An 11,790-nucleotide genomic window follows, 5' to 3' on the forward strand; every position below is an offset into this window, starting at 1 on the left:
TTATAATTAGACACAAATTGAACCTGCATACAATCAGAACTCATGTGAGCTCCTCCACAGCAATCACAACTCAATACAGGACTAGAAACGGAATTCACATTACCTAGCTTACCGAACATTTTTACTAGAGAATCAACCTTGGCATTCAACATGTTTATGCCATCTACATCATACATACCTGGAACTTTCTTAGGCATACATCTTTCATTAGACCACTGATAATTGTTAGAGGCCATTTCTTCTAACAACTCATATGCCTCTTCTGTTGACTTACTCATTAAAGTACCTCCTGCAGCTGCATCTATAGTAATTCTGACTGAATGTGTTAATCCATTATAGAAAGTCTGTACAATCAGCCAATCAGGAAGACCATGATGTGGACACTTCCTCTGCAAATCCTTAAACCTCTCCCAGGCTTCATACAAAGATTCACCATCAAACTGAGCAAAACTGGTAATATCATTTCTAAGTTTGGCAGTCTTACCTGGGGGAAAATACTTACTCAGAAAAGCTTGTGACAAGGCATTCCAGGTGGTGAAAGAGTTAGGCGCTTTGGAATTCAACCAGGCCTTGGCTTTATCCTTTAGAGAAAATGGAAAAAGTCGGAGTCGAATAGCATCATCACTAACTCCATTCATCTTGATTGTATCACAAATCTCCAAGAAATTGGCAAGGTGTGCATGTGGATCCTCAGAAGGTCCTCCACCAAACTGCTCCTGCTGCACCATCTGGATGAGACCAGGCTTAATCTCAAAATTATTAGCATTGACTGTAGGTCTCACAATACTGGGTTGAGCACCATTGACATTCGGCACTGCATAGTCACTCAACAACCTTTTATTCTGGTTATCTTGATTATCTGCCATGGCTACTGCTTGTTTTTGCTTTAGCTCTAATCTTTGTTGTTTCCTTAATGCTCGTAGGGTTCTCTCAATTTCTGGATCAAAAGGCTCAATTAGCTCACAGTTTCGTGGCATACACTAAATATAGAAAACGTAAATTAACAAAAAGAACAAAACAGTCTAAATTAATGCAGAAAATTATTTGTATTGATATTAAAAACAATCCTCCCCGGCAACGGCGCCAAAAACTTGATAGTCCCTAGACTCTACCACAAGTGCATGGGTCATGACAAGTAGAATAGGGCAAAAAGAGTATCGTTTCCACAAGGAGGCGATTCAAGTACCAATTTATAAATTTCCTATATTATTTAGACAACCCCAAATTGATGTGACTGACTGCAATTTCTTGACCTGAAAAATCAAATGTGAAAGGTTCCTAGGGCTTGGATTTCATCAATTGAATTCCTTCAATGAATTTAAATCTGATTGTTAATATTCTGCTAATTACAATGACCGAATCCCTTTTTTTTATGTGATATCCTCTTTCAAGGTATAACACCTATACCTATATTAATCCTATGTCTACTTTCGTGATCATAGAAATTAATATAAATTCATTATGATCTGTGAAATTCTTGATTGTAGGTCACAAGGGTGTGCATTTATTTCTAAACTACACCACCAATGTTTGATAAATTCACCAACTAATATCGAACTTCAACTTTCGTTACTTCATTCAACATCTTAAGCATGCAATTCATGGCCAGTAAATTGCAAGAATGAAAACCGAAATCATCAAATTGCAATTAACAAAAGATATTCAATACAACCATACTCAATTCATATCAAAAATTCAATGACTACGTCCTAGCCCTAGGATAAGAAAACTAGCAAATCATAACTAATAAATCAATCCAATTATTTCTCAAACATAAATTCGCATTCAACATTCTTAAAAACAATTCAGCAAATAAAAAATAAAAAAATATATATATATGAGAAAGGAAAAGAACTCTGTATTTGCAAAAATCCTCCGTTCCGTTCTTTCTCCCAGAATTCCAGCTTTTTCTTCCTCTCGGAATTTCTAGCTTTTCCTCCTCTCGGAATTTCAGATTCTCTGCTTCTTCTTTTTTTTTATCTGCTTCTCCTCCTCTTCGTATCTGCTAGCTCTCCTTCTCTTTTTCGGAATTTCCTTTTTTTGAATTTTAAAACAGATTTCCTCCCTATCTGCTAGCTGAAATTCCGAAATTCTAGGCTGATTTTTAGACTCGACTCCCAGCTGGATTTAGAGCACCAAAACGATATACTTTGGAGTTGGACCCTTCACGAAAGTTTTAGATATAGTTCTCAGCTTTCCAACGCATCTGGGTTTGCATTATTCTGACTTATATAACTCCAGATACAAGCTGAAAACCGAAACAGGGTCTGGGCCGCAGTAAAATTCTGGACAGATTCGGACTTCTCCGTTTCGGCTAAGTTTTGGACTTTAAAACGGCAGAACTTGGTTTTGTGATCTTCATAAAAGTTTTAGATCTCCATCTTATCTTTCCAGCAAGCTAAACAACATCTAAAACGGAGGTCTGTAGCTCTAGTTAGAACCCAAAAACCGAACAGTGTTCTGGGTTGACTAGACCAGCCCAATTTCAACCAATTCAATAATTAAACACCTGCAAAATACCAAGAATTTTCAAGAATTAAATAAATATAAAAGACACCTAAATTCTAGACAAATGAGCTAAGAACATACAAAACACTCTAAAACAAAATAATTAAGACTAAGAAAATGTGTGAAATAAATTCCCACGTCAGCCGCCACCCAGTCTGCTGCCCCATTGGCTTCTCTAAATACATGGTGAGCCTGGAAGGCTCTCACATCTCTCATCATACTCTCTATGTCGCGGATCAAGGGGTGGTCTGTACCATCACCCGTCGACCCCCTCCGAATCCATCCAATAACCGTGGTGGAATCGCCCTCCAAAATAATCGACCTGGCCCGCAGGATCATCCTCGCATGGCGCACGCCCGCCCAAGCTGCGCGAAGCTCTGCCTCCGGAACCGATGTGTCGAACAGCTGACAGCCACCTGCTGCAACTACCCTGGAGTGCGGGCCTCGTATAATAAAACCAGCACCACCCCGCATACCGCCGTCCAACACCGACCCATCAAAATTAACCTTGAGGAAACTCGGGGGTGGGGGCTCCCAGGTGAAAAACACCATCTGGTGGGCTGCCGAAGCAGAGGGGGGCCCCAGGTGTCCCGAGCTGTCAAAGGTCTATCTGAAGAGGTGGTGAGTACAAACTCAGAAGCCTGAACACGAGCAAGCTCCGCAACAAACCTCGGTGACACCCTGCGCTCACCGAGAGTACGAGCGTTTCTTGCCAGCCAAATCTGGTGCGCTGTGCAAGTCGCTCTAATGGCCTCCTGACACATCCACGAACTAGATAACCCCTGCCGCATCATATGAAGAAACTGTGGCCTGTCACTCCGGGCCTCCTGCGGGATCTCGGCCCACTGCCATGTCAATCTCGCCCATATACACTGAAAGAGCACATGGTCTACCGACTCCACGGCCCCACACGTCCCACACTCTGCAGGGATCCCCCAACCACGCCTGCTCAGCGCTGCTCTCGTCGGAAGGCGATCCCAGAACACCTTCCATAAGAAGAGGGCTAACCGCGGGTGGAGACCATGCCTCCAGATCCATGTACAATCCGGCCCCCTCTCCTGCTCTGACTGGAGGACACGGGAGAGGTCGCCTAGCCTGACTCTGGCCTGGCTCGATGTGCCCCATACTCTGACATCCCGCCCCCCACATCCTGGTAACGGGAGGGACCGGATCCTCGCTACCAGGTGTACCCCAAATAGCTGTCGAAGTCTAGCATCATCCCACTCTGCTCCACCTCCTGCCAAAAGGTCACTGACCCGTAGTCCCTCTACTGCCTCTACATCAACCATGGTCGGCCAACTCCTCAATGGCAAGGTGTCCACCCATGGCTCACTGGTCACATCAATGCTCCGCCCGTCGCCGATCAGCCACCTGGTGCTCGATAGTGCAATCGGTAGGTGCCTCCCAATCTCACGCCACATGAACGAGACTCGGCGGCCCCTCCCTACCCCCTCAAGGCCCCCTCGACCATATCGGGCTGCCATCACCTGACTCCAAAGGCTCTGTGGCTCAAGTAGGAACCGTACTGCATGCCGAGCGATGAGAGCCTCGCGCCTCTCCATCAGGGACTGCACCCCGAGACCACCCTCACTGATAGGGCGGCAGACGTGCTCCCAAGCCACCAAATGCACTCCATGGCCCCCACCGTGTGAGCCCCACAAGAAACTCCGAAGAAGACGCTCAATCCTCAACAGGGGCGTCTTTGGCATAACAGTGTTGGCCATGAGATACAAAGGTATGGATCCCAACACTGACCTAACCAAAGTCAATCTCCCCATCATAGATAGGGAGGATGCTCTCCATCCCTCAAGCCTACTCTGTACCCGCTGCACCAGGCCCGAGCACTCTGCCACTCGCGGCCGCCGGCCACTGATGGGAACTCCCAGATAAGTCAGCGTCCCCTCCTGCTCAGATATCTGCAGTATCCCCCGGATCTCCTGACGAACTCTGGCCTCCACACTAGGACTGAAAGTAATAGCTGACTTCCGGAAGTTTACTCTCTGGCCAGACGCCATGCAATAGTCCGTCACCACCCTGCGAAGAACCCGTGCCTCAGCCACTCGTGCCCTGGTCAAAAGAAGGCAATCATCAGCAAAAAATAAGTGGGAAAGGGGTCGGGCACCCGGTGCCGGACTATACGGCACCAGCTCCCGGCTAGCACAAACTCTCTGCAAAGCTCGTGACAAAATGTCAGCACAAATGATAAACAAATATGGGGATAAAGGGCATCCCTGCCGTAGCCCCAATGTGGACTCGAAGAATAGTGAGGGCGTGCCGTTGACCAAGAGAGAGAACTGTGGTCCCCGTACACACCCCATGACCCATCCAATCCACTGTCTGTGAAAACCGTATGCCTCCAGCGCCTGCTCAAGAAAACTCCACCTGACCCTATCATAGGCCCTCTCCATGTCCAGCTTGATGGCCATCAAGCAGCGCCGCTTCGATGCTCTCTGAAGGTCCCACATCATCTCCTGAGCCAACAAAATATTGTGTGAGATATTTCTACCTGCTACAAACGCCCCCTGCTCCTGGCTGATGATGCCTGGCAGAAGGGGCTTCATCCTGTCCACCATTATTCTTGCCACAACCTTATATAAAGTCGTACACAAGCTAATGGGCCTAAAATGACTGGGCTCAACCGCATCCGGACGCTTCGGTATAAGCGTAACGAAAGTGGCCTTCCAGTCCTTAGGCATAGCAGCCCGGGAGAAGAAACACTGAATAGCCTCCACCACACCTCGGCGGATAATGCTCCAGTACTGTCGAAAGAAAAAAGGTGGGAAACCATCGGGCCCTGGGGCTTTGTCTGCTGCCAACGCCCAAACTGCCTCCTGCACCTCCTGTGCCAACACCGGTCGGATCAGGGATGCCCTCTCGACGTCACCAATACCCGTCTCCACCCTCAAGAGGTGGTAACCATCACTGGCCTCCTCATCCTCCGTCCATCTGGCACGGAAAAAGTCAAATAAGGTCTGTCGGACCGCCTGCTCGCCCTCCACCTGGCGACCCGACTCATCTCGTAAAGAATGAATCATGCTCCGTTGCCTCCGAATAATCGTTGACCGATGGAAGAAGCTGGTGTTGCGATCGCCTTCACTCACCCACTGCACACGGGATTTCTGACGCCAGAAAATCTCATGCTGCCGTAGTAGGGAGTGGTGAGTCGCTAACAATCCCCGGAGGTTGAACATATCGTCCTCCGGGAGCACACCCCTCAGGTCCTCTTTCCTCTGCAGCTCCGCAATCGAGGACTCTACCCCCTCCACACGCCGAAATATGTCGCCCACGACCACACGATTCCAACGGCGGAGACGCCTCCTAGTCAACTCTAGTCGGCGCGACACCTGCTGCATGGCGTCGCCACGCACCGGAGTACGCCACGCATCACGAACTACGTCCCACGACTGGGGGTACGATAGCCAAACCTTCTCAAAGCGGAAGGGGCTGTGGTGGGTATGCGCCGATGAAGTGGATAGAAGCAAGGGGCAGTGGTCTGAAGCAATCCGGGGCAGATGCCTGACCCGAGAGGTAGGGAAACGGAGGACCCAATCAGGGGATGCCAAGGCCCTATCTAAACGCTCCCAGACTCTAGCGCTACCTGACTGGTTATTGCACCAGGTAAACTTTTGTCCAGAAAAACCTAGGTCTACCAGGCCGTTCCGCAGTATAAAATCGCGAAACTCCCTCCTATCCAACCTATCTGTAAAGGCGGCACCCCCCCGCTTCTCATCCTCACCCTGAATACAATTAAAGTCATCAACCATCACCATCGGGACACCCTGGGTGGCAAGGTTGGTGGTCTCCTGCCAGAGGACTCTCCGAGCCCTGTAATCCGTACTCGCGTACACACCACACAGTACCCACGGGGCCGCTCCCGGTTCTGATACTATCATGACTACTTGTTGGGGGCAATTGTGGAAGACATCAACTGTCATCACTCCTCGCCTCCAGAGGACCAAAATGCCCCCCGACAGCCCCCGAGAGTCAACTGCATAGGTCTCCCAATCCCTTTCCAAACGTCGCCTCAAACGTTCAAGTCCCTCGCCGGATAATCGAGTTTCGCATAGGAAACAGATCTCCGGGCAGTGGACCTGTACTAATCGCTTAAAGGATGACATGAAAGACGGCTTGGCCGCCCCCCTACAATTCCAAGCTAGAATCATCATGGGTCACAGTCCACATAGTCGGCCTCTGACCCGTCCTCCCCTAGGGTCGCAGGGACGGCCACAGGCTCGACACCCTGGCAGCCCCCCTCCTCCTCCCCCCGTGCGCAGAGAGAGCAACACTCATGACTGCTGCCCTAACACGCTGCACAACGGTGGGTATGTCCGTACCCCCTCCCAGCGGTAGCGGCTCGGCCTCCGCGGAAGGGGCGGATCGGCCCCCCGCCTCGTGTCCGCCTGAGGCCACATCCGCTGGCTGACCCAGGTCCGAAGGCAGAGGCCCAAACCGGAAGACTGGTGTCATCATGCCGCCAGCCTGCTGGTCTGGCGCAATCTGGGCCCCCACCCCCATATCAGACTGAGAGCGATCGCCCAACAGAATCTGGGCCTCCGAGCCCGCCCCGAGGAGCACCCGCGGATCACCGGTGCCCTGGGCGTGTGGGCCCTGGACCCATGGGCCGTCCTCAGCCCGCTCAGCCAGGGCTACCTGGCCCATCAGGTCCCGGGCCCGCTCCCCCAACGCTGGGGAAGCCCGCAGGCCCGGGGCTGACCGGGCACGCGTCGCGCCCCGTGCTGCGGGCGCGCCTCTGGCCGCACCCACCGGCCCGCGACCCCGGCGCCCCGTCCCCTGGGCCTGGGCGCGTTGGGCCGGCACCAGATCAGCCCGTTGGCCCATCGCGTGATGCGCATGGGCCGGCGGGCCCATCATTCCCGGGCCCCGTTGCAGACCCTGGGCCGCTATCGGCCTGGGCCTCTTCTGTGACTGGGCCCGGGCCGCAGCTGATCCACCAATCCCCGGATCAGCCCGCGGCAGGGCGAGCTCAAAACCCAGCCCCGAGTCAAGACTCAGAGCCGAGTCTGCTGGCTCGAGCAAGTCGTCGTCCCCGAGCCAGTCGGCCGGGTCGCTCTGAGGGAAAGCGGGAGGAGGAGCCAACAGTAGCCCGTCCCCCTCCGCCGCCGGTGGCGACCGTCGGCGCGCCACCTTGGCTGGCTTTTGCCAGCCCTCCGTGTCCGCCGGGGACACAGGAGCAGTCGGCGCAGTCGGCTGGTTCGCCGGAGATGGTGGCGGTCTCGAGGATGACCCAGCCCCAGGGTCGGGTCCGGTCATCACCCCCGGCCGCGGCAGCAGATCCCCCCGTGGGATTTTCTGCCGCGTGGCCACCATCCAGGGGCCGTAGACTGGCCCCTGGGCCTCCTCACCGCCACCCGAGGTCGGTGGATCTGCCTTCCCCCCATCTTCGTTGCCACCGGGGGCGCCTCCCTGTGTGCGCTGGGCTCCGCCGGAAAACGGCACGCCGCTTCCACGTGCCCCATCCGCCCACAGCGAGAACAAATGGTTGGGACATTCTCGAAGACGAAGGGCTGCCACCGCACCTTCGTCTTCCCCTGTATCAGGACGCCGGGCCGCAACGGTTCAGTGGTGTCGATCGCCACTTTTACTCGGGCGAAACCCATCGCCGCCTGCTGCTCGGTAACCCCATCCACCGCCACCGGCTGGCCCGCCCGCGCCGCTATGTGAAGTATGGTCGAAGTCGACCAGTACTCCGGGGGCAACCGCGGCAACCGGAGCCACACCAGAGCCCTTTTCACCGTATCGTCCCCAGGCTCGAAGTCAGGGACCCACGGGCTCATGGCGAGGAGTTGCCCCGCCACCACCCACGGCCCCTCACTGAGAGCCCGATCCCGGTCCTCCGTCGACCGGAATCTCAAAGCTAGGAAGTCGTCCGCCAGCGGGACGGCCACCACTTCCTTGAGCTTAGTGCGGGCGGCCACATCCTTGGCCACCCATTCCGCCGGAATCCGGCGGCCAAAACTGCGAGCGATCAACGCCCGACCCTCCCACACCTGCCGAGCCGCCTCAATCGGCGCCTCCGGAGGCCGCAGACGTCCGGGAAGCGTCAGCTCAGGCGGTCTACTTCCTCGGCCGTGGGCTAATGGGTAACCCACGGCCCTGGCCTTGACCAGGCCGCAGGGCGAACCCCCCGACCCGATTGCTTACCATTGCCTCTCGCCTCCTTCGTCTCCGTCGTCGCCGGCTACTTCCCCTTCCGATCCATGGTTCGGCCGTCCACCTGAAAACAGAGTTCAACAAACCAGGTGAAGCCAAGTTACCAGTTGTCCGTCCCGGCTGTGGCAGCCGTGAAGGTCTGCTCTTTCAGGATACCGCAGGCCCGATCCCCTCAGGCGCCGGCGAACTCCCTCAAAGCTTCCTCCGCTCAGCCGCTTGCCCGATCTTGCTGAGGGAGTCGAAACCGCTCGGTAGAACTCCCCGGTCTCGCAACCCCAGCAGTCGTGTGGACCACGGCGACCTGCCGGAACACCCAGTTCCCCGGCCGATTGCCTCACGCACACCGCCGGTCAAAACTAGCCGTTGGGCTCTCTCTCTATATTCCAGAGTTTCTCACTCTAAACTCCTTTTCGATGCGCTTCTTTGACACGAACCAGTTTCTACTTTCGGCATCGAAAAATGTGAAAGATTCCCAAAACCAGAATTTTACTTTCGTGCACCACTAACCGAAAGGACCAATAAAATCAGCGACTTTCGAACCATAAATATTCGGACAAGCTTTATTTTTCATAAGCATCATTTATAAGCCCTTATTTCGGAACAAGAATCATATGGCGTGGGCATCAAAGAAAAAAAATAAAGGGCAAGTTTTCTACTTTGCCACATTTTTTTGGTGCCTATCTTAAAGAAGAATTCTTCCTATATGATGGGCGGTACGCACTAGTCAACTTTCTAATACACACTGCAAGCTTATTTGATAAGCACCTAACAATGCTCTAATATACTTCTCATACATAGTTTTCAAAAAATAATATTCATCAATTCTATACATAGTTTTTTAGCTTTATCTAATATAATAAATTATATGCATACCATTCCTTAAATTCCATGAGCTCTTAGGTGCAAAGATCCTAGAAAAAAAAAATTGAAAAAAAAGAAAAACTAGAGAGGAGAAGAAAAACGATGAGATAAACGTCTTGATAAGAAAGAAAATAGAGAGACTTATGAGGCTGACAGGCCTTGTTAGTAGATGAAGTTTTGTTTCTATTCAATTTTTGGATTTTTTAACAAAAAATGGGTGTTCAAAAAAATATGATAAAATAGGAGTCCCACCTTCTATATCCTATGGTCCCTGTCTCATATGATTTTTGTTCCTTAATTGGTGTGAGGACCATATGTCTGGTTCCTCAAGTATGGCTCTTGAGCTTTCATCTAATAAACACCATTAATCAGCATTCTGCACAAGAAAAGGAGATGGGGCAGCCCCTCACAATTCACAAACAGAGGGGATTTGTGCTGCTCCAAGGTACGCAATAAAACCACAAAATAGATAATCTCAATAAAGTTCTTATTCTCACTTATATAGGAATTATTACATTCACGGAGAAGGGAGTCGGCTGCAAAGTCCACAATATATATCATATGGTTACATAAAAGCCTCGGCATGTCCTTCTAAGCCCTGAGCTGCTCGATTTTCTTCTCGAGCTCGTCCTTCTTCGCGCCCACCACCCTGCCCACCTCGCTTCCTCCCTTCACCAGCACGAACGTCGGCATCGCCTGCACCTGCCACTGCTGAGCCACCTCCTGAAAATTTTTGAAAATATGATAATAAAAAAAATCAAATCAAATCAAAATTTGAAAACCCCAAACCCTATTCCCATCTCATTCTCTGCAGCCGCAAAGTTTTTTTTAATATAAAAAAAAAGAGAGAAGAGAAAAAAATCCGATACCGAGAGCTCGTCGACATCGATCTTGACAAAGACCACGTCGGTGTACTTGGCTGCCATGGCCTTGAAGGCCGGCTCGATGAAGCGGCATGGCCCGCACCACGACGCCGAGAAATCGATCACCATCTTGCCCATCAAGCCATCAACAAATCAATTACTCAAGAAACGAACCGATTAGAGATTTAAGCAACAATCCATGAAGTAAAATGGCAGAAGGGATGGGATGAAATGGGGGAGGGAGGAGAGGAGTAGAATACCAGCTTGGAGGAGTCCTTGTGGGACTTCCAATGATCGTTCCAGGCATTCTCGGAGTGGATGGCGACGACGGGAGAATTGCCCTCGTCGGCGGCGGGGGAGGAGAAGAGCTGCCCCATTTTCCCTCTCTCGTTATTCTTCCCTCACTCGCTCTATGGTCCCAAGATATTTGCCGGGTGGTCCCTTAAATAGCTGCGTGGCTGCTGGACCCCGTTTTCGTCTATTTCTGCTGGCAGCTGGACGCGGGTTTCGGATTCTCTCACCACCCACGGTGGGCTCGAATTCCGTTCCCACCGACGGTTTCGGCTACCTACTTGTTTATCGAGAGGGAAGATGGTTTCTCCCTTCTCCATGCAGCCGGGACCACCGTTGTCATCGCGACGACGTCATCTACGACAGCTAGAAACATCTAGAACCCTCCGTCATCACGACGACATCATTTAGGACAGCCAGAAATATCTGAAAGCCCAAAATTGTTCTTATCTTGTGGAAGCCCCCATCTGCTGGCAATGTGAAGGTGAATTTCGACGGAAGTCTGTCCAATAGTATGGACAGTGCAGGTATGAAATTTATGATCAGGAGTCATGACTCGGAGCTAATTATGGCGGAAGGACGATATGTGGCTGGACTGACATCTATTAAAGCGGAGCTCAAGGCAGTATGGGAAGACATTGCCCATGTAAGATGAGTGTTAGAGACAGAGTGCATCTTGCTAGAAGGGGACTCAGCCACAGTGATTGACTGGATTGATCTGGGGGGTCGAGGAGGAGGAACAACCCTCTGTTGCGTAACATCTGAAAGATGGTGGGCGACTGTAGGGCATTTCAAATAGAATATATGCGCCATGTTATTATTGATATGACTTCTGGACTAGCATTTTAGCCCCAAGCATTCACATTCAAACGTGAAGGTGTTTCCTTTTTTTCTTTTAGTTTCAGTAAATAAGGTTATCTTTCTTTGATGCCACCAATACGTATAAGATTCTGAACTTTGTTGGTAGCATGCATCACATGCGTCGTGTGCTTAAACCATGCTTCAATTAGCTTTTACAATATTATGCTTTGTCCATAATGGGAAACTCAGCATTTCTTAATCGGATTAGTAAGTTGGTCGAGAATGATGGTGATAG

The 11,790-nt window shown here is 51.2% G+C and overlaps 1 protein-coding gene and 1 non-coding gene across 2 annotated transcripts; one reads left to right on the forward strand and one right to left on the reverse strand.

Annotated features, from left to right (window-relative positions):
- Positions 1–366: 366 nt before the first annotated feature.
- LOC120105151 lies at positions 367–473 on the forward strand. The gene has a single exon (XR_005507528.1). It is a non-coding gene; the product is annotated as a small nucleolar RNA R71 (small nucleolar RNA).
- A 9,533-nt stretch (positions 474–10,006) lies between these two features.
- Positions 10,007–10,961, reverse strand: LOC103712047 (thioredoxin H2-2). The gene is made up of 3 exons (XM_008798423.2): positions 10,664–10,961; positions 10,410–10,532; positions 10,007–10,263 (listed from the first exon to the last, which is right to left on the reverse strand). The coding sequence occupies exons 1-3, from the start codon at positions 10,778–10,780 to the stop codon at positions 10,132–10,134; spliced, it is 372 nt and encodes a 123-aa protein (XP_008796645.1). The 5' UTR covers positions 10,781–10,961; the 3' UTR covers positions 10,007–10,131.
- Between the last annotated feature and the right edge of the window lie 829 nt (positions 10,962–11,790).

This window comes from Phoenix dactylifera, unplaced genomic scaffold, assembly GCF_009389715.1.
Source record: "Phoenix dactylifera cultivar Barhee BC4 unplaced genomic scaffold, palm_55x_up_171113_PBpolish2nd_filt_p 000204F, whole genome shotgun sequence".
In the NCBI taxonomy this organism is placed as follows: Eukaryota; Viridiplantae; Streptophyta; class Magnoliopsida; order Arecales; family Arecaceae; genus Phoenix; species Phoenix dactylifera.